Source organism: Miniopterus schreibersii (genome assembly GCF_964146895.1).
Source record: "Miniopterus schreibersii genome assembly, chromosome: 7".
NCBI lineage: Eukaryota > Metazoa > Chordata > Mammalia > Chiroptera > Miniopteridae > Miniopterus > Miniopterus schreibersii.
Window position 1 is genome coordinate 42265419 of NC_138108.1, and position 20668 is coordinate 42286086.

Genomic DNA, 20668 nt, shown 5'->3' on the forward strand with positions numbered 1-20668 from the left:
CCAAAAAGGATGAATGATGAAGGGAAAAATGTATATAAAATAGAGAGTGGACCTATGTTTGCCTCTGATGATGCTTAGGAATATCCTTTCCATGGGGAACACTTTCTTTCAACCATACTTTAAGGATGAAATACTGAAAATTCCTGCTTTGTTTGAAGGGTGATGTGTAGTAGGAGCTAAGGTGTGAGTTAGGAAGAATGACTCAAGTAGAGAGTTGAAAATTCACACATATGTGGAGATTAAACAACATGCTCCTGAACAATCAATGGGTCATAGAGGAAATTAAAAGGAAAATAAAAAAGATCTTGAGACTAATGAAAATGGAAAAACAACATACCAAAACTTATGAGATATAGCAAAAGCAGTTCTAAGAGGAGTTTATAGTGATAAACACACATATTAAGAAAAAAGAAAGATTTCAAATGATCAACCTACCTTTGCACCTCAGGGAACTAGAAAAAGAAGACTATAAACTAAGTCCAAAATCAGAGAAGGAAGGATGTAACAAAGATCAAAGCAGAAATAAGTTAAATAGAGACAGAAAGACGGTAGAAAAGATCAGTAAAGCTATAAACTGGTTTTTCGAAAAGATAAACAAGCCTGACTGGTATGGCTCACTTGGTTGGGTGTTGTCCTGTGCACCAAAAGGTTGCTGGTTTGATTTCTAGTCAGGGCACATGCCTGGGTTTTGGTAGGGGGCTCACAGGAAGCGGCTGATCGATGTTCCCCTCTCACTTTGATGTTTCTCTCCCCCTCCCCCTCCCTCTCTATCTAAAAATCAATAAAAAAAATCTTTAAAAAAAAGATAAAACTGACAGACCTTGAGCTAAGACTAAGTAAAAATGATTCAAATAAAATTAGAAATAAAAAAGGAGACATTACAACTGATAACAGAAATACTAAGGATCATAAGAAACTACTATGAACAATTACATATCAATAAATGAGATAACACAGAAAAAATGGATAAATTCCTAGAAATGTACAATCTACCAACACAATGATAAAGAAATGGAAAATCTAAACAGACCAGTTACTAATAAAGCAATTGCATAGTAATCATAAACCTCCCAACAAAATGTTTAGGACTAGTCTTGGCCAGTGTGGCTCAGTTGGTTGGAGTGTCATCCTGTCACTGAAGGGTTGCGGTTTTGATTCCCAGCCAGGGCACATACCCAGGTTTGGGTTTGATCCCAGGTCAGAGTGTGTACAGGAAGCAACTGATTGATGTTTCTCTTCCTTCCTCTCTCTCAAATCCATAGAAAGCATATCCTTGGGTGAGGATTAAAGAAAAATTTTTTCTTAAAAAGTTCAGAACCAGATGGCATCACTGGTGAATACTACCAAACATTTAAAGAAGAATTAGTACCACTTCTCAAACTCTTCCAAAAAACAGAAGAGGAGGGTATGCTTCTTCCAAATTCATTTTGCAAAACCAGTATTACCCTGATAGCAAAGCCAGACAAGGACACTACAAGAAAAGAAAATTATAGGCCTGTATCCCTGATGAAGATAGATGTAGATATCCTCAACAAAATACTAGTAGTAAATTTAATAGTAGTAAAAGGATCATACACCATGATTAAATGGGATTTATTTCTGGGTTGCAAAAATGGTTCAACATATGCAAATCATTAAATGTGATATACCACGTTAACAAAATGAAGGATAAAAATCATATGATCATTTTAATAGATATAGATGCAAAAAAAGCATTTAACAAAATTCCATATCCATTATGATAAATATTCTCAGCAGAATGGGTCTAGAGGGAACATACTACAACATAATCAAGGCCATATATGACAAGCCCACATCTGCTATCATATGTGAAAAGCTAAAAGCTTTTCCTCTAAGATCAGGGACAAGACAAGGATGCCCATGTTTGCCACTTTTTTTGAAAAAGTACTGGAAGTCCTAGCCAGAGTAATTAGGCAAGAAAAAGAAATAAAAGGCATCCAAATTGGAAAGGAAGAAGTAAAATTGTTTCTTTTTGCAGATGACATTATATATTTAGAAAATCCTAAAGACTTTGCAAGACACACACTTGTTAGAACTAATAAGTGACTTTAGGAAAGTTGCAGGGTACAAAATCAATATACAAAAATCAGTTTTATGTCTATACACTAACAACAAACTATTGGAAAGAGGAATTAAGAAAATCCCATTTACAATAACACAAAAAAGGATGATATTTAGGAATATATTTTACCAAGGAAGTGAAAGATCTGTACACTGAAAACTATAAGGCATTGATGAAAGTGAAGAAGACACAAATAAATGGAAAGATATTCTGTGTTCATGGATTGAAAGAATATTGTTAAAATGTTCATACTACCTAAAACAATCTATAGATTCAGTGCAGTCCCTATCAAAGTTCCAATGGCATTTCTTGCAGAAATAGAAAAAACAAAAACACAGTCCTAAAACAACTATGGAGCTATGGAAGACCCCAAATAGCCAAAACAATCTTGAGAAAGAACAAAGCTGGAGGCATCACACTTCCTGAATTCAAACTATGTCACAAAGTGATAGTATTCAAAACAACATGGTATTGTCATAAAAACACAAAGATCAATGGAACAGAATAGAGAGCCCAGAAATAAGCCCATGTATATATGGCCAATTTTTTTATTTTTAATTTTTTTTTTGGTCCTCACCTGAGGATATTTTTTCCCATTGCTTTTCAGAGAGTGAAAAGGGGAGAGGGAGAGAGAGAAAGAGAAAGAAACATTGATGTGAGAGAGACACATCAATTGACTGCCTCCCATTCGCACCCTGACCAGGGCAGGGGATTAAGCCTGCAACCGAGTAATGTGCCCTTGGCCAGAATCGAACCTGGGACCCTTCAGTCTGCAGGCTGACCACTGAGCCAAACCAGCTAGGGCTGGCCAATTAATTTTTGACGAAGGAGCTAAGAATATACAGTGGGAAATGGGTAGTCTCTTCAATAAGTGATGTTAGGGAAACTGGATAACAACATGCAAAAGAATGGAACTGGACTCCTATCTTACACCGTGTGCAAAAATCAGCTCAAAATGGACTAAAAGCTTGAACCTAAGTCCTGAAACTTGAGACTCCTAAAAGAAAACATAGTGGGTAAGCTCCTTGACATCATTCTTGGTATTGATTTTTTTTAAAAAAATATTTTTTTATTGATTTCAGAGAGAAAGGAAAAGGGAAAGAGAGAAACATCAGTGATGAGAGAGTTGTTGATCGGCTGCCTCCTGCACACCCCTTGCTGGGGATCGAGCCCACAATCGGGGCATGTGCCCTGACCAGGAATCAAACCATGATCTGGATCTTAGGTCGATGCTCAACCGCTTAGCCATGCCGGCTGGGCTGGCATTGATTTTTTGAGTTTGAAACCAAAAGCAAAGGCAACAAAATCAAAATAAACATCGAACTGAAAAGCTTCACAGAAAAGGAAACCATTAGCAAAACAAAAAAGCAACCTACATAATGGGAGAAAATATTTGCAAACCACACATCTGATAAGGGGTTAATATCTAAAATATATAAGAAGCTCATGTAACTCAGCAAAACAAACAACCGCCCCCTTCCCCAGATAACCCAGTTAAAAAATGGGCAAGGGACCTGAATCAACATTTTTCCAAAGATATACAAATAGTTGACAGGCACATGAAAAGTTGCTCAACATCACTAATCATCAGAGAAATGCAAAACAAAACCATGAGATACTACCTCACACTCATTAGGATGACTACTCAAAAAAACAAAACAAGTGTTGGGAGGATGTGGAGAAAAGGGGATACGTGTACACTGTTGGCAGGAATGTAAACTGGGAGAGCCATTATGGAAAACAATATGGAGTTTCCCCAAGAAATTAAAAATAGCGACACCATATGATCCAGCAATTCCACTTCTGTGTAAATATCCAAAGGAAACAAATTCCTGTCTCAAAGAGGTATTTGCACTCTGATGTTTATTGCAGCATTATCATCATAGCCAAGCTACAGACACCTAAGTGTTGCATCAACATATGAACAGATAAGGAAAATTTATACACACAAGAATGTTATTCACCCTAGAAAAAGAAAATTCTATTTGCAACAACATGGATAAACTTGGAGGGCATTATATTAACAAATAAGCTAGGCAGACAGACAAATAGTGCATGGTATCACTTATATGTAGAATCTTTTTTAAAAAAGTTGAATACAGAAACAGTAGAAAAGTGGTTGCCAGGAACTTGGGGTGGGGCATAGGGAGAGGCTGGAAAAGGGCACAAACTTTCAGATATAAAGTATGAATAAGGCCTGAGGACCTAGTGTATAACATGGTGACTCTGGTCAACAATGTACTATATTGTATAATTAAAATTTGCTAAGAGTAGAACTTGGATTCTCATAAAAAAGATAAATATATGAGGTGATGGATGTATTAACTTGGGAATGCTTTCACATTGTGTATGTATATGAAAGCACATTGTACACTTCAAATATAATTTTGTCCTTTATACCTTCATGAAGTTGAAATTTTTAAAAAAGTAGAGGGGAGAGAAAACTGTCAAATCATGCTGGTTGTTTATTATCTTGCACTCTTTCATATCTATTTACCAGTTGAATTTTAATTTCTCCACTTCTATTGCTATTTTCAGGAAACTAAAATGATTGATTATAGATGTTAAAATATTTTGATGTTTTTCTCAATGTTATTTAATTTTTTAAAGTTAAGACTATTGAAAGACTTAGTCGGTTTTATAGACTTGTCACTAGCCTACCAACCTAAGAAAAACTTTTTAAAACTTGTTTTATTGTTAAATATCATACACATAAAGGAAGATGTCTAAAACAAATGTATAGATTAATGAATTATTATAAAACAAACACCTAATAAGGTAATTTATTGAGATATCACAAGTCCATATGAAAATATAATGAAATAAATCAGTAAAATGGTGAGATGTCAACCAAAAACTATTTTAAATGTCAGAAAAAGGTAAAGCAACATTTATTTGTAGACTTTCATAAATGTAATGAAAATGGAAATATTTAAGTTTATCTAAAAATAATATGTTAAGATTTAGACATAAATATTATTTTGTAGTGCAAGTAGTGTGAAAATGACATTAAACAGCACCATTATTATGTTATGATAACAGATTTATTTGGATTATGTAGCAGGTCCTTCGGGCAGAAGTGTTGAAATTTTGCCTTTTGTATAGTACTTAGGGTATTGTTGGCACAATTTACTGTTTCTGTGGATATCACTTATTACAAAATGTGGCTGTCTAATAGTTCAAAAATTCAGAGATCTTCTGGATTGTTTTATAGTTTATGAGTAACTGCCCAAAGCTGGATGGATAGCTGAACACAGGTCATACACTTCGTTATTCATAACTTTCATGTTAGAGCTGCAGTCGGCCCTTGGACAGTGTGGGTTTAAGATTGCCAATCCCCACGCAGTTGAAAATCCACATGTAGCTTTTGACTTCCCCAAAACTTTTGTTCCCTAAAGTTTTGCTCAAGTCCCTTATATAACATGGCGTAGAACAGTGTGTACAGTTGGCCCTCCACACCATGGATTCCCAACCACAGATACGTGGTTGGTTGAATTTGCCAATGCAAAACCTGGGGATACAAAGGACTGACAGTATGTTTATTGAAAAAATTTGCATATAAGTGGACCCATGCTGTTTAAACCCACATTGTTCAACCGTCAGCTGTCTTTACCAGAGTTTCTCACTAAATTCATTTTTAAATTGTTTGAAAAATGGTCTCTAATTTATTGAGATTGGGGGTAGGGGCTGACTTTGATTGCAACATTTAAAAATCGAAAAACTTAAAATGAATCTAAACTTTTAATTCAAAAAGTACTCTTGGAGGACAGGAATGCCTTCAAGCAGGAGAGAATAAATTACTACTTATTTTAAAGGCTGAAATAAAGCACTGGAAACGCACTCAACTTTTTAGTGATGAAAACTTTTCAAGTAAATGAAGCTTTTTTCCTCCTGTTTCCTTTATTGCCATGCTGTGAGTCATTCTTCTTCCTGAGAACTAATATGTAGTACATTTTCAGGAAAATTTGCTTTTTAAAAGAAAATAAAAGTGTTGTAAATTCAGAGCTGTACATTGTTCATTTCTGTAGTGAGCGCATGTAACGAAAGGATGTCTGCCCTTCCTTTCCAAAGCATACACTCAGGCTGTACTTGAGCCAGTCTAATGCCCTATTTATAATTTTCCCCTCCAGGAGCTACAATTGGAACATGCAAGACAAGCCTTCGCGCTCAAAGACAAAAGCAAAAGCGGCATGATTTCTGGTCTGGATTTCAGTGACATCATGGTCACCATTCGGTCTCACATGCTCACTCCTTTTGTGGAGGAGAACTTAGTTTCAGTAAGTGCGAGCCAGTACTTCAGCGGTCTGTTTCCTTGGACCTTTCGAATCACAGGGTCCTGGATTGCCTCCCTGGGCCCACCTGACTCTCAACTATTCTAACTTTATGTTTGGTTGGTAGAAGGTAAACGGATGTGTGTAAGGAAGGTAGGGGTGATGGTGAATAGTCTTTCCCGATCACAGCAGAGCCACCATCTTGCTCTCAGATATTTCCAAATTGTTTATTTCTGTTTACACGGTCCAACTACAGAATACAAGGGAGTTTGTAGACAAGGGTGTGCAATTACTTTTTCCAGTGGGCAGTACCTCTCCTTTTTCCATCTGCCGGGCTCGCAAAGCCTTGCTATAAGGATGGCTCCTTCCTTTGTTGCCTGCAGGGTGCTGTTTGCTAGAGGAATCCTCATTGGCCTCTACTCTGTGTTAATACCCATGGCCGTGGCAGAAGGTATGGGGGAAATGTGTGGGTATCAGCCTCGGTGGCTCACTCTTCTCTCTGCCCCTTCACCAGTGCATCGGTCTGCATGGACCAGATAGTTTTTTGTTCTGTAAAAACTGCTAATTTCTATAAAGTAATCATCTGGACCAATAGCACACTGATGTCACCCACTTCCTCACAAAGAGAGGTGAAACTTTCCTCACTTCCCAGTTGTCTTGTTCATGCATTGTACTTATGTATAGGTTTTTGATTGCCGCTTGTTTTTAGTGGAGGGAAGCCAATGAGTGCTTTTGTTGTTTCAGCTGAAGATCATTATCCCTGATTTAGACTGGGGTAGAAAGATCAACTTCTGTTCTTTCTCTTCACTGAATTTGAACATGGAGCATGTCACTTTCTCCTATACATTTCACCTCCTTGACACCCATCTCCCACTCCCTTACCCTCACCTCATACCCCAGTCTAAAAATGAAAGGAAGGATGGAAGGAAAGAAAGGGATAGAGGGAGGGAAGAAGGAGGCAAAGAAAGAAAATCGTAGCGAGAAGGTCTCATTGAGTGCCTTACAGTGAAAGAAACCACTTAATCTTTTCCATTTATGTTAGATAGACCTATTATAGCCTTAGTTTACTAAACACCATTTAAGTCCCTGGAGGAATATATTAAATAATTTGCTTTTGGGTCACTGGTATCCAAATTCAGGCTAATACTAATATCACCTATATTTGGGTTAAAGCATATGTGTGAGGGGTGGTGGGAGTGGTTACAGACCTTCATTATTAAGACTGTCACACTGATGTTTCCTTAAGTATTTCTTTGAGTTTTTAATAGAGAATGTTTTCAATCATATGGGTTCCTCTGACTCCTAACTTAGAAATTAGGATTTTGCATACTTTAAAAAACACTCGTTTTTGAGTTTATGGTCAAGTGGTGGACAGAGGGAGAAATTACCTCCTCACACTGCAGAGGTAATGAAAGTCGCCTTGCCTCCATCCATCCCAGCATGAGAGCCTCTTTATGGTGAATAAATCCTCTCTAGTTTTCTCTACATTTTTTTGGAGTTTTTGGTAGTTGTCTTTCATGGTACAGATTCAGAGCCCAGCACAAACTGTTAAATATCTTAATGATAACAATGGCCTTAATAAAATAAAGACTAGGAAGTTTTATATAGTTTTAAAATTTAAAGTTACCACTGTTTTTTGTACATGTGTTTGAACAAAAAGCAGGTTTTTAAAATGTTCCTTACAGTGTAATATTGATGTTTGGATTATCCAGAACTAGCAGGAGTTCCATAGTAGAGGAACAGGTCTTGAAAATCCTGTTTAAATAACTATTGTTTTTGATCTATGATAATTATATTTGTTGTTTCTGACCTTATAGGTAGATGAACCATGAAGTCCAACTTCCAGATGTTGCTTTCTTCCTTAAAACCTAAATTACATAGACCTCCCTGAGGGCATGAAAGGCACTGAGTGTTTCAGTACCAAACGTTTCTTGTATTTATGAACTGGTTGTTAATCATTTTAATAATGAAGAGCCCTTTGGATATTCTTTGAGACAAATGCAGTGTCCATAAACATGTTTTTTTGTTTTTGTTTTTTGACTTTTTGTATTGTGATTTCCTAGGCAGCTGGAGGAAGTATCTCACATCAGGTTAGCTTCTCCTACTTCAATGCATTTAACTCCTTGCTGAACAACATGGAGCTTGTTCGTAAGATATACAGCACTCTAGCTGGCACAAGAAAAGATGTGGAAGTCACAAAAGGTAAGACTTAAAATATATATATTGATTTGAACCTCAGCATTTTCACTTTTCTTTATCTGGGACATGAGGTTGATCTAAGTTTACCATTCTGAAGTCAGATCTAGAAAGTATGTTGCCATGTGTATATGCTTCACTTGGGCCATAATGGTCTCCAAAAATCCAGGTGGATTTAATGGGATGCTGAGGTCAGGAATGGAAAAGTGGCTTTGACAGTTTTGAAAAGAACCTTGGCCCAATCTGTCAAACAGGTCAGTGGCACTGTGGCAGCAGCTTGTTTGTACTAGGAAGGAGTTGCCACAGAGAGAAGGGCAAGTTCACGCCTTTTGCTGAATTGTAGTAGGATGTCTTAGGTGACTGGAGAACAGCCAGTTCTTTTATTTTGTAACTCTGAAGATCAAGCAAATAAACACAGTTAAGAGGATTCTAAATTGATTGTTTTATCTTTGAAGTTAATTTATCTGTTTTTGCTGTTTCATCATCGTAACATTTTCTGTTGCTAGCTTTCAGAATTTTGTAATTATTCTTATATAGTTTAACTTGGGTACTTAAATTGTTTCAGATCTTAAAAATAATACGAAAATGCTTTGAGCTTGTGGATTATAGTTGGTTAAGGTAGAAGTTTGTTGTATATTAAGAATCTTTCAAGATTTGAAAATATTTTTTTTCTTCCAGAGGAATTTTCCCAGAATGCAATACGCTATGGACAAGTTACTCCACTAGAAATTGATATCCTATACCAGCTTGCAGACTTATATAATGCTACAGGGTAACTATTCCCATAGTTATTCATGATATTTATTAACAGGACAGTTCTTTTAACATGTGAAGCAGTGGTGTGCTTTAAGTTTATTCTTTTTCTTTTCCATCCTCACCTGAGGATATTTTTTCCATTGCTTTTCAGAGAGAGTGGAAGGGAGACCGAGAGAGAGCTATGAGAGAGACACATTGATTGGTTGCCTTCTGCATGCCCCCCGAAAAGGCCCAGGATCGAGCCTGCAACCGAGGTACATGACCTCGGCCGGAATCGAACCTGGGACCCTTCAATCCTTGGGCTGATGCTCTCACCACTGAGCCAAACCAGCCAGGGTTCAGTTTATTTTAATAGTTTATTTAGTTTATAAATTTCAAGAAAGAGAGCCAGTCAGATATGAGAAATGGCATGAGGGAGAGACAGAGGAAGATAGGCTAAAGGTAGGGGGAGATGGAGGAAGGGAAAGAGAGAGAGAACAAGAGGTTAAAAGAGAGAGGAGAGGAAGCAAAAGGGAGGGCAGGGATGGAAAGAGTGAGGTAAGAAAAGGGAGTAAAGAGTTGTTGAGGGCCGTGACAGAGAAATGGGGAAAGGAAGAAAAAAGAGAGAGAGAAGGGGATAGAAGTTATAAGTAAGAGAGGCATGGAAAAAACTGGTTTAATCTGGACTCTCTGGAGGGTGTTAGGAATTTTAAGAGATTTATGGAAATGTGCCTAAATTTATAAAGTAAACAGGGATACATGTTCAGGAAAATTATGATCTTTTGATTCATTGTGAACGGTCATTTGGTAAACAGTATGTACCATCTTGTGTTGGAGAGTATCGTTTTCTTAGAACATGCCTGTGGCATTATGATCATACTTACCATCACATACAAGTTCAAATGTTCTATGCCTCTATTTTACAGACTAAAAAAACCCCAAAGCACATAGAGAATATTTAATTTGTAGTCTTTTGCAAATCCAAAAGAAAAACTCTTATCTGTGGGCACCCAGCAGGACCTGTTGGATAGGGGACTTATTATCTATTAAGTGACCAGATTTTTTTTTTAGTTGCCTCCAGTAGTTAAGTGTAGGAATATCTGAAAAATGGGTTTTAACCCTAGAACCAAGGACTAATAGAAGTTGAGTGTACTTGGTTAATTCATTGCCTTCATGCTGCATAATGAATTGCTGAGCAACAGATGATACTAAATATACCAGCCAGTCTTTGGTGATTGACATAAATACCAGCCAGTCTTTGGTGATTGACATGTCTCATTCATTTAGAATTCACATTTTATCTATCATTGAAGTCTTACTAAATTTGTATACTCCACATGACTTCTCTGCAATCTTTTGCCTTTTGTTGTGGCAAGCAGGGTCTGAAGTTCTTTCTGTGATCTCTGTGAATAGAGAAATGCTATTTTTAAGCCATAGTTTTCCCACCCCCCTTTCTCTTTTCTGAAGAAAGATGAACTTAGTTTGAGGAGTTTGTTGGTATCTAACAGTTCTTCCTTTTCCATATTTTTGCCTGAAGGCGCTTGACTTTGGCAGATATTGAGAGAATAGCCCCGTTGGCTGAGGGGGCCTTACCTTACAACCTGGCGGAACTTCAGAGACAGGTAGGTGTCTCGTAAATAGAATTTCCTTTAAAAATGCTGGAATAGTATGTATGTTACAGCCTAGAGCTTCTGAATGATGGAATTTAAAAACTGCTTTCCAGAAAGAGACTTTACTTAGTTCAAAGATTATCTTTATAGAACTGCTACCCCCACCCTCATAGGGTATTTTTATGGAATAACTAGATTTATGTTTGTGGCTTGTCTTCTAACTTATTAATGTAAGGAAAATAAGAGTGCAAACATATATGGGCTTGCCTTCTCCCTAGAGCAGTCTTAATTTGTCTAGTCACATTTAAAGTTTAGTGTTAAGTTCACTTTTTATCATTAAACTGATATTTATAGGGTTTTCAAAATACAAAACATTCCCCTAATAAATCTTTCACTGAGATTATATCTTATAGATTACAGCAGTAGCACAGGAAAACTATCTACTAATGAATTAGAGAGAAAACCTTGATTGTTACATTTTTGATAAAATATTAGTGTTTTTTTAAATGTTAAGGATGATTAAATCAATAGCTTTTGAGTCCTTTAAAGTTAATACAGCCCCATTTCTGATTTCAAAAATACTATCTTAGGAAAATAAACCCCATGATGTTACTTACCTTGGCAAGTGAAATGGAACATTTTTTTTTTTTTTAAATCTTGTTTTAAACTGAAACCCCTCCTTCCGTAGCACTTGGAGGAAGCCTCAGTTGTTGCAATGGTCACATGGCTTTGTGTGGGGAGTGAGGGTTAGGAGGGCTATTGGCTTGTCCTCTTGGCATTTCCCTGCTCTAACAGACACGAGACCTGTGTCCCTCATGATTCTTTAGGGATACCCTATGAGGCTAGGAGACATGGGGAGAAGGGAGAAAATACCAAAGACAAGGAATGAACAAGAGAGTAAAAAAGCTGAATGGGCATGCTACAGAAAGAGCCTGAGTCTACCTTCTCTTTATTGCTGCCACTCTGGTGGAATAGCCAGATGTGCTAGTGAAAGGTCAAGGCATATAAATGGGTGGTCCTTTGGAAGTTTGGCAGGAAATCTTACTTCTACTTGAGCTCCATGAAATGATGATTCTGCCTCTGAAATGAATTAGAATATCCAGATCTACTTTACGTAATAAACAAGAACTTTTATATTCTGCTAAGAAAATTGAAGATAAAAAATATTTCTTTTATATCTACATTTTATGCTAATACTTTGTTTGCTTGGTGTGTAATAGAGCCTCCTGCAGATTAAAATATATCCATAACCCATTGCAATTTAGCTTTTTTAGTAGCAAAAAAACTCTTATCTGCTGCTGTCGAAATTTATTTCTAAGTTCTCAGATCCTTTAAAAATAGATGGGTTTATTCCAGTTTATTGATTTATAATAAAATTATTAAAATTTAAAGCATATTGAAGTATTTAAGTAAAAGAGCTCTTATTGAATTTAATTTTATATTTTGTAGTGTACATTTATAAAACTTTGCTCTTGAAATTTGAAAAATTGCATTTCAAAAGGAGCTATTTTTCAGTGCTACATGTCTATTAATATAGCCTTCTCTGGGGGCATCCTTATATTTATAATTGTGGAATATTTCATTTAGCTTATTAAAGACAATGTAATGAATTTAAAAGTCCCAACTCATTTTCTCCTTTCTCTTACTTTTCATTTTACCTGACTCTTTTGCCCCTAGCAATTGTCCTACAAGTAGTATCTGAAAGTAGTTTTTGTAATCTTTGGTGCCCTAATTCTACCTTCCTCATATTCCTTAGTCCTTAGGAAGGTGATGTAATTCAGCTTTTGGTGTAAATTTTCTTGTAGACAGATTCGAAGATGATTTCCCTGCCTTCTGTGGGCAGCGCTGATGCTCTTAATGCTGGTACGATGTCAGATACTTACTTAGCAAGTGGGTAGTGATAAAAATCACCGCTTTCTCCTCTTTCCCTGGGTTTCCGATTGGCATCCAGAGTGGTGCTGGAGTGCCTGCTCTCCCTTTTCTTTCACCAGTCGGGTGGCACTGGGATCTGCAGTCTCCTGAGAGCAGGCTGAGCTCCTGGGTATTCTCGCGTGGCCCCCAAAGGAAGACCCCAGCGCCTGCATTGATTGTTTTTCCTCTCACAGATCAGCCAGGTTGGGTAGCCTTATTGCTGAGGGTTGGGAATAGAAAAATAGAAATGAGGATTTCAAATCTGTTATTTCAAATCTGTTATTTTCCCTGTAAATTATTGTAAAAACACCTCCTAAAGAGTAAAACAGTAGAAGTCGTAATTTTTAGAATTTTATAAACATAGATTTATGAAGATTGTTTAAGAGGGATTCAAATTAATGTCCCTACTTACATACATTGTGAAATCTGGCCTTGACTTTTCTTGGGATCTGGTACATGTTTCTGTGGGCCTCAGTTTCTCCTTTAGTAAAATGAGTACTCCAAGTATTTACACAATTTCTTCAAACCCCTGCATTCTGCAAAAATAGTGTGAATCAATAGATTTTAATTTAATTTTCAAAATTCTAAATGACAGTATCCTCCTTTTTTCTTGTAGCATGAAAAACTTTTTAAGGAATAAAGGCTGGGATCCAAATAGAATGATAGAAAACTATGCCTGAGTTCTTACAGCAACCAAAGTAACAAACCTACAATTTTCAGTATAGAAAAAACGTTTTTCAGTTAACATCCTTTAGATTTTTGAAGCATTCTAAGGCCACCATGTAGACTACAAATGCAATGACTTAGTTTTTTCAATTCTCGAGACCACAGAATTACAGTAATGCTAACCGTAGCTATTTCCATGTCACTTCCCGAAGACATTTTTGATTCTTTTATAATTTTTCCTGTATTGCCAAACTAGAAATACATAAATTGTTTACATTTCATATATAGAATGTTCCCCTATAGGAATGTACTTGCAACTTAGATATTAAATAGGAGGGATGGCATGTTTTGTTGTCATCTCAACTTATGGAAGTGGTTGTTAGAACACATGCGCGTGACAGAGAACCTGTGAGCTCAGAAACAGAAGGGAAGTTAACGGGTTAAGAACTTGGGCACTGATTATGTATCAAATGTCCTTTCTCAGTGTCCTCATTTATTAAATAAAGAGAGTAGTATCCATCTGATAGGGTCGTTGTGAGAATTACATGAAACAATGCACTTAAATTAGGCCTGGCACCTACTATGCAAGCAATGCATGTTAACTGCCATTATTGCTGTGGTTGTTACTGTTGTTGACTATAAAAAGCCTATCTGAGCACACTCCAAGTTGGGCTCAAATATACATGACACAACTTTTTTATCCACCCTCTTTCATTTTCTTTCCTTAGGTGGAGTGGGATGGGGAAGTGAAGAATTGTGTCTTTATATTTTCTTCTTTATTGCTTGGATTGTTTTACTTAATTTTTTTGTGTGTGCTGGCTGAAATTCTATGTTACATTTAAAAAAATTTTAATTGATGGGGGAAAAAAGACTTCAGCTTTTCCTTCCTTTTCTTCTATCCATTAATAGCATGCCATTTGGAAGAGGCAGTTCTCTTTATTAGATTGGCATACTACATGAAGCAGCTTGGTTTGGGCAGGTTGCTTGACTTGTTAACTGACGTGATCTTGTCTTATCCAATTCTCATTTATAGGACGAGAATACATTTAACAACAGAAGCAAAAGAACTTTCTCTTCTCCAAATGAGATCTCAAGTCATTTCCTATTATATGCATATGCTTAGGGTACAGGTTAAAAATCATTTCAGATGCTCTCTTTTTTATTTCAAGATGTTCCACTCTGATTTTGCTTTGAAAAACAATTAATCTTGTTAAAATATCACCTTCATGATCATAATCATAACCTTAAGGGAAAGAGTGCCTTTTCTTTTGGCCCATTTGCTCACGGTAGGCAATCTTCTTAGTGCTAAGTATTTTCTTTTAGCCTGAATGCTAAAAATTCCATACACAATCATTAATAGGGATGACAGCTACAGTAGCATTCTACTTATGAATATTCATGATGTGAAATCCATAGCATTAATTACATTAATTTACATACCCGAATACAAGTGAACCGTAAGTTATAGTGATAGCTGAGCCTAAAAAAGAATCCTTAGTAACCATATAGTGTTGTTGTGTGTTTTTAAAAAAAATAAGGGCTATTTAATAAGGGCGGAGGCAACATTTCTTTCAAAAGGCATTTGGGCATTTATAGTTAGAGATGTTTTTAGCTAAGAGTTAAAGCACAGCATAATCCTTCAGTTTTTATAGGATTTTGTAGGGCTTATAAACGTTCTTTAAAGGAAGAGAGTATAAAGAAAACATGTGGTTGAATACAGGAGAAACCGTTTATATGAATAAGGGAATTAGTGGTTACTTGACTCTTATTTGAGATTACAGCCCTTTTATTCTATGAGTTTTAATTCAACATATTCTTTTGAGAGGAGACATGATTGAAAATAATTCATAGTATATTAGAAGGAGGTTTATGCTCACCCAGTTTTGTGATTGAGAAATTCTAATTTTGGAAAAAAGTTTTATGTGCATGTTTTTAGAAGTTAAAAACATATGCTATATGTTTAATAAGTAGCATAACAACCACATTGATTTTAAAATATTTTAAAATCTGTCAAAATGTTATAAATTGAGTTTCTTCAAACTATGTGATATTAAACATCATCTTTACCTTGAAGATACAGACTGCATTTGTTTTCAACTATTTTGTCTTTGAAACAGAGTGTTAGAATTAACTGGTTAGCTTCACTGTGTTTAATCAACACTTAAAAAACTAACTGAAGCACATGCAGTCAATATAATACTTTAAAGTACCAAAAGGTTTTTAAATTAATAAATGAAAAATAAAATTTTAAAAATCATTTTATTTCACCTCATTCTTTTAGAATTTCTATTTTGTATGTTTGAAATATATACAGTATATCATATGTAATTTTATAATATTATATATATATATATATATATATATATATATATATATATATATATATATATATAATTAGTACAGTGGAACATGCATATAATTTATAAATGAAACCATAATTGGGGTTAGGTATTTAAAATCTTTTCCTGGCAGGAGTGTTCAATAAAAACCAGTTGTTGGAGACTGTTGACTTAAAGAATGATGGAGAATGCAGTGGAGTGACCAGGGCCATCGCTCTACTTATTCCCCATCTCACAGTGAGCCTTTTGCCAAGTCACCTGTCCTGTCCATAGTATGGCCTTTTTACCTTTGAATGTACAATGAACTGATTGACAAAATAGTATAGTGTGGTCTCACAAGGGAGTTTACTTGCAGGAGATTGAGAATCATTGGACCCTGAGGGCTGCATTAGGCACAGGTCCCGAGTGCTTTGTAATGTACTTTATAATAGCAAATCTCTAAACAGTCTAAAATTAGTATTATTATTATAGTAATAAACAGAACAAAGAGTAATCTATTTGGATGGCACATTTTTTGCTGTTCTTTGAATGAATCAAAATTAGGCTTATATTCAAGGTTTTGTTAAAATAGTCTACTCTTTTCCATATTAGATTCCAAATGAAAATATCAATCTCATTGTTAATTGCTCACATTTGTTACAGCATATAAGTCAAACATAATGGCTCTACAGTTGCTTGGGTTAACTTGATAGGAAAAAATGTATTTCCTACAAAGATCATGATTATGTCCTACCATGTGTAATTTTCCACCTTTTTAATGATGGCTTCTTCCATTAATTAAATTCAGCTTTGGATGTGACAGATATATGCTTTCACTTAATTGGATATGAGGTTGATATATTGTGATAGTTGAGATTTATAAAATATGTAGGGATATTATTTGAAGTAATGATATTTTACTACTTGCCAGATTTTCTAAGGGCTTCATCTTTTTCATCAAACATTACTAATTGTCTTTTTTACTATAGAATTTATTGAACCACAATACCATGGCCAACATAATGAGCTTTTTAAAAGATCTATGCCTACAGAGATCACAAACGTTAAATATTTAGGTATCAGATTCTTTGATTAAAACAGAAATGATTCTTATTGTAGTGTAAAGTTTACAAAACAGGAAGGCAGATAAAACCTTTCTATAGGCTATGTCCCAATTTTTTTGCAAGTATCTGGTTTTGCTATATTTAGCTTGATTAACTGAGTGTTGAAGAGATTGTACAGATGAAAGCAAATCAGAGTAGACTAGCTTACTTTTCCTTCTTCTAGATTTTAGGCATGGATTCCTTCTCCACTAAATTATTCTAATGAGAGTATCTATACTTTTTATTGTGCTGTTTTTAAAAGCTCATTTCAAGTTTCTGTTTTTCAAGTTTTCTTTATGATAAAGTGAGTATTTTATTTCTTCACTTCAGACTGTTCAATAACTGCTATTTCAGAATGAAAATATTAAAGAACAAGACTGATGCACTAATACAGACAAATTATTTTAGATTCTTTATGCTATAGGATACCTATGAAATAACATTCTGAATCACAATAGGATTTTTCCCTTTGCATCACTATCATTGTAGATTTTATGTTAGAACTGTAAATGTGGTTAGGACAGTGGTTCTCAACCTGGCTACATAGCAGAATAATTTGAAACCTTTAAAAAATATATAAGCTTCAGACCCCAGGGAGTTATTTTTTTAAAGCCCCTTAGGTGTTTTCTTTGTATAGGTAGAGTTGAGGAATACATAGGTCTAGGAGAGCAAATGCTTGAAAGCCAAGGTCAGAAATACCGCACTTAACTAATGATAGCCTCAGTGGTGGTTGAGCGGCAAAGCCAGAAATAAGACTCTGACCCAAGAAATAGTAGTTATTAAAAGGTTTTTACTTTATCCCGAAAGAGAAGCCCTTGACAGTGCTTTACATGTAATCCTAACAATCCTAGTTATGTGGTTTCTCCAGCCCTAATAGATGAGAGGTGGCAAAATCAAAGTAGGAAGCTGTTGGGAGAGGAGGTAATAGCCGTCAGGCATGGGAAGGTAGCACAGACGGCTGCATCAGGTCTTGACGCAGTAACTAATGGACATGTGAATGTGATGACCTCCGGGCATTAGAGGTGGTAGATTATGATTGATATTCCCTGATCTACGGATCAAGCTAGTTTTTTTACATTTTAGAAAGATTTTTAATTTTTAAGTAGGTTAATGTAAAGAAGGGGGGAAAGATGTTATACCTGAAATGTTTATTCACTTCAGTAAAATGATAGTGTATTCTTTAATAGCAGCAGATAAATGAGGCATTAAAATTAGGTTTTTAAAAAAATGGGAAAGATGCCACTGTGTCTGTCTGGCTCTGCTTTTTCAATGCCAGTAATAGAGGTATACATTTTAAAATTTTAAAATAGTCATTGTAGCTTTTTGGTTTGCTGTATGCTTTTCCATTTTTTTTTTTTTTTAACATGTTTTCTTCTACCCCACAGCAATCTCATGGTTTAGGCAGGTCTGTCTGGCTCCAGATTGCCGAGTCTGCTTACAGATTCACTCTGGGCTCAGTTGCTGGAGGTGAGTGATGTGTCTGTGTGCTGTTTCAAGCTTGTGATCATGTAATATTATCTCACTAGACCAGGACAGATCAGCAAAAGTGCAGTTCATTGTTCCCGCGGGTCACGGCTGCAGGGCTTTCTGAAACACTTTTTATTTTTTTACCTCTGATCAGAGGACTTGTCATAGCATGGCCACGGCCCCTTTGGCTCCAGTCTGTCTTTAGGACAAAAACTCTGTCATGATGTGAAAGTCTTGGATGCAGTGCTGCACTCACCTTAATTATACTGGTTAAAGCCGGTACAAAGCAATGGAGAATGACTGTGTTTATAGTGCTTGGGGTGAGGAGAGGTAGGAAATCAAGTTTTGGGGTACAAATCTGAGAACCTTACAAAATAAAATAACCTCTCAAAGTGACTCACTGCTGTTTCCCTGCTTGTGTTTTCTCTCTTCCCTTTCACTGGCTGAGGAGTATCTGGAATTGTAGGCTATTGGCTAAAATGAACCTACCCCACCCCTGCTTCTGGGCAAAATTTAAGATTTTTTTCCCCCTGCTTAAATCTCTGCGTAGAAAAAGTGTAGAATCTGAAATTGCTTTGATGAGAAGAACCTAGCAAGTGTGATTAAAATACTTATGATTTTTCAAAACAAGCCTGAACTGATGAAACTATTATATTTTCTTTTCAGTCTCAGTTTTAGAAGTTGCAAAGCATGTTTTGGTTTTCAACAGTTGAAAAATATAATAATCTAGTTCATGTTATAAGTTTTTTAGTCCCTGAGAAATCCGAAGCCTGGCCTTTTTTTTTTTTAAACTGAATTCTGTACATAGGGTTAGGATTGTATTGAGATTTGGTTTCAATATTATGGTTGTAACTAAGGTTAATAAACCAAAATGCTTTAGTAAACTAAAATTTTAAATTACAGTCACCTATGTGCACAAATATAGTCATTTTAAGTAACTGGTATACTTTTTAGGCATTTAATGGAAAATTTGAAGACATATGTTATTTTAAAAAATATGTTATGTTTAATAGTTTAATGTTGTAGAAAATGGAGTGTTGATTATCTGATGTTGGTGATGACTTGGACACCCACTGCCATTGTTCTTTGAAGCAGCTGGATTTATGGATCCAGTGGTTGCCGGCCTGTCATGGTTCAGCTGTGTATGGGAGAAGGAAAAATAATAATGTCTCTTTTGTGAGAAAAGATACCGTTTTATTTTCTAGTCTTTTGAGATGAGATTTGTTGTCCTTATAGATTCTCCATTTAATTGTGCTCTCTTTTAAGCCTCAAATTTTTTTTATTTGTAGCTGTGGGAGCCACTGCAGTATATCCTATAGATCTGGTGAAGACCCGCATGCAAAACCAGCGTGGCACTGGCTCTGTGGTGGGAGAGCTGATGTACAAAAACAGCTTTGACTGTTTTAAGAAAGTCTTGCGTTATGAGGGCTTCTTTGGACTCTACCGGGGTGAGTAAGCAGATCTCAGCTGCTGAAGTTAGCGATTTTTATCTCACCAGCAGCAGATTTTAACTCGCTCATTATGAAAACCAATGTGTAGCCTGCGCAGTCAGACTAGGGCTGTTTCTTTCTTTTTCTATTCTCATTGCTTGTTTCCCTTTTTATATTCTTGCTGGTAACTAGCAATATTAGTCTGCAAACAAGGTCTTTATTTCTTCTTCCTGCTATTCATATTTCTTGGAATCCAAATCCTGTGTTTGTCCTACCGTGGGTCTGTGGTCACCGTGCTTTACAAACTAAGGCATATGTCTGCAGGTGGAATTTAGTGGCGACAGCTAAGAAATAGAGAGCGTTTTTTTCTCAAAGAATTAGAGAGGAGAAATACACCTCTTCTCTGTGAAATACTATAGAAGCCAGGCTGCCACTTGAAGGTAAGTTTACCCTCTACCCACTTGTTTCAACTGAAAGAAATATCAGATGTTTTGGTCTCTTCCATGGAGACCATTCATAAGTCTTTTCCACTGAGTCATCTGAAGTTTAACAAAAAAGAAAAGAAAACCTTTTGGCTCCAATTCTCATTCTTGCTCCTTTCCTCCCCTTAGTTCAGAGGCACTGAGTGAAAGTAGAGTTTCTTTTGCAGGAAATGTTACCACCACCTCTAGGCTAAGCACGGTGCTGTTGGCCTAGAGGCAGCAGCCCCATGCAGAATTCTCTCCACCCCCATTGGCTTTGTAGGGACTTGTTCTCTTTGGAGAGGGAAGGACTTTCATGTACATGTTTTCACATTAGAATTTAGGGTTTCCTTTGGGAAGGAGATTAATTTTTTAATCCCTTTGGGCGCCACTTGGAATTCTTTGAAAATACTCTCT

The 20668-nt window shown here is 36.1% G+C and overlaps 1 protein-coding gene across 7 annotated transcripts in view; it reads left to right on the forward strand.

Annotated features, from left to right (window-relative positions):
- The window catches only part of SLC25A12 (solute carrier family 25 member 12), a 160506-nt gene that overhangs the window by 116536 nt on the left and 23302 nt on the right, over positions 1-20668 (forward strand). For all 7 annotated transcript variants that reach the window (XM_081143168.1, XM_081143171.1, XM_081143170.1 and 4 more), the window contains 6 exons: positions 6214-6360; positions 8418-8556; positions 9229-9322; positions 10823-10907; positions 18279-18360; positions 19650-19808. In XM_081143168.1, coding sequence (XP_080999294.1) covers positions 6214-6360; positions 8418-8556; positions 9229-9322; positions 10823-10907; positions 18279-18360; positions 19650-19808 — 706 coding nt within the window. The remainder of the gene's footprint in view (positions 1-6213; positions 6361-8417; positions 8557-9228; positions 9323-10822; positions 10908-18278; positions 18361-19649; positions 19809-20668) is intronic.